Source organism: Pinus tabuliformis, chromosome 6 (assembly GCF_031772625.1).
Source record: "Pinus tabuliformis cultivar Carrire ecotype Pingquan chromosome 6, CPIR1, whole genome shotgun sequence".
NCBI lineage: Eukaryota > Viridiplantae > Streptophyta > Pinopsida > Pinales > Pinaceae > Pinus > Pinus tabuliformis.
In genome coordinates, this window is record NC_142292.1 from 1,822,994,979 (window position 1) to 1,822,997,899 (window position 2,921).

A 2,921-nucleotide genomic window follows, 5' to 3' on the forward strand; every position below is an offset into this window, starting at 1 on the left:
AATTCATACAAATCTTTATTAACCTCATTTATTTATATTGTCATTTTTGTGAATGTATAACTATTTACAATATGCATAATGGACAAACATACAACTTAAAGGATAAAGAAACACATTAACCAACAATTATCTCCTAAAAACAAAATCAATAAACTTAACATTAATACTTAAATAAATAATTTCAATATAAAAATAACTAATAACAAAAAATATATATATATATATATATATATAGATATATATATAATAATTTGAATAAATTAATTAAATCATATATTTCAACTTTTTAGTTTTTTAAGAAAATGCCAAAATACAATTTTTAATTAAATAACAATTTTTAACTATTTAAATTTTTAATTGCATAACAATTTTTAACTATTTAAATTTAAAGTCCATTTTTGAATACATGAACAAACTTAAACATTAAAATTACGCAAAAACAATCATTTAAATTTACAATGTGAATAAATTTTAAAATCTTAAAATAAAACTAATAATAAAAATACTAAAAAGAGAAAACACGCCCTAATCAAACTAGTGTACTCTACCTTCTTTCGTTTTTCAATCTCATCATCTTGAACGTTTAAATATATTCCTATGAAAATCAGACTCTTGTACTCTACCTTCTTTCCTCTTTCAATCTCATCATCTTGAAACTTTAAATCTATTCCTATTTTTTCATAGGACACTAACTCTACACCATCAATTAGAAATACATTGTCGAAAACACAACTTACACATTTCCATCTATAACTTATAGACCTCCGTTGTAGCTCGTTGCTTCCTTAATGTTTCCTTGAATATAAAACCAAAACCAGACTTATCTTGTATCCTGGATTGTAACCACAAATATCAAAACACACCTATCGCAGATTCAGCATTTCTGTCTATTTTCTAAATACTTCTTTATGTATCTGTTCAACCTTGGAATTAAACACAACATATATATGCCGGATGGAACATTTTTCGAAGTTATTTAACAACTAAAGAATTCAATGCATATCATTTAATTTTTTGACTTACGGGAAATAAGAGCGAGCTGAAGGTCCAGACCCAAATTACCCAGAGTGTCGTGACGGATTGGTTGATAGGGCTCTACCTTGCAGCTGCAATATGCAGGATGATGATCAAGTAGATTTCCATGTAGAAACCCACACCAAAGGAGCACAACCCCATTTCATAACCAGTCGATGATCACCCACCATTTCTACTTCATAAGATCCCCTGCCCACACTCTGCAGCGTATATTTTGCATACAACATATTCTCCTTGCTTATACTACCTGCGCCGTAACCACACTCGAGAGGTAGGTCAAGAACGTTGGATTGTCTGTTATCAGGTCGGCCACACGCACTGCTACTCACAATTCTGTTTGTCATGGCGGGTCCAAAGAAGAAGCGTTCCACCATCGCTCTTGCGAGTCCATGCTGTGGCAGTCCAGCCTCAAGCGAGTCGAAAATGGCGCACAGATCCTCTAGACAACGGCAAAAGCTCTCCAAGGAGTTGGCCCTCTTTCTCTCCGCGCCGTGTGGGCCTGTAGCGAGGGTAACCACCTTGGGATTCAAGTGGCGTGCACTGACGAGGAATTCCAATAACTGCGATTCATGTCGCAGATTGAACGTGTGAGGCAATTGCCATATGCAGTTCACTATTACAATCTCTCCCTCATGCGATGGCAGGACCTGTTTCAGACCTTTCAAATCCGTTTCCTGGAACGAAAATGGGATTCCCGCAGAGCTTGCGTACTCAGACAACCTTCTTCCGGCGTGCCCAGAATAAAGCGGGCATTCTTCATCATCTTCTTCCCATTTGATCGCTGTGATTCTGAAATGACCAACACCATTATTTCCAGTGTTCCTCAGTGTCTCCATTAATGGCGGCCATTGCATACCCTCCATTATATCAAAGTCAATAATATGGATTCCCACATCATTAGCACCGCCTGCGGCCGCTACTGCTTCCAGAATACATTGGTTAGCAGTGAAGTGGGGTATTTGTATGTAAGGATAAGTTACATGCAGCAGCTTTAAAGCCCCCAGAAAATGGTCCTTACTGTTCTTATAATTGCGGTCCAAATGGGCTAGGGAATTGACATTAGAGTGAAGTAGAGCATGGTAGAGATAGTAGGCCACTCTCTCCATGGTGGAGCCTGTGGGAGAAACCAGCCCTTGCAATCTGCAGAGTATGACCTCCACTAGATCTTGTGCTCCCTGCGACATTGCCTCTGCACATGCTGTCAAGAGATGTAGGAGCCTCAAGCCATTGTATTCCATATCCTGAAGGGAGCCATTATCGATATCGAGAGAGGACGTGTCTACCTTGTTTGTGACCACATGAGCAGAGCCAGAAAACAGTTGATCCTCAGCAATTAGAGCAGCCGGATGCTCATTGTCTATTGGGATTTGCAAGACAATGGCATCACTGCGTGGACTCGATATTGGATCATCCTCGATATTATTATTGTCATCTTGGGGATCAGTATACATTAAATACTTTTCAAGTGCCTGCAAGTCTGTTGGCAACGATAGTTTATTAACGGAGCATCCATTGTTGTCGGGGATGATTAAATCATCCCATGACGACCATTGGGCTCCATCCAAATCTATGTGCAACTGTCCTAATGCTGCGGAGTTGCTATACGAATCTTCATGTGGCAGACTAGTGAATAGATGATCCCACTCTAGTTCAGAAAACCATGCTGTTCCAGTTCCAGCTTCCATGCTACTTACACTAGACATTCTGTAAAAATTGAACCTACTGATCTTGGTCAAATTCCAGAAGAAACACACACAAGAAAAACCCTGCTGGCCTCAAGTTCTATGACGACCAACTATCAAGACGGAACTAAGGACTTTGTTTAGGATTATTAAATCACATAGACATGAAGTGTAACTGGATTTTCGAGTGAAGAATTAGTTTGG

General features: G+C 38.3%; 1 protein-coding gene across 1 annotated transcript; it reads right to left on the reverse strand.

Annotated features, from left to right (window-relative positions):
- Positions 1-1,127: 1,127 nt before the first annotated feature.
- On the reverse strand, positions 1,128-2,720 carry LOC149266296 (protein NODULATION SIGNALING PATHWAY 2-like). The gene has a single exon (XM_089407818.1). The coding sequence runs from the start codon at positions 2,718-2,720 to the stop codon at positions 1,128-1,130; it is 1,593 nt and encodes a 530-aa protein (XP_089263944.1).
- Between the last annotated feature and the right edge of the window lie 201 nt (positions 2,721-2,921).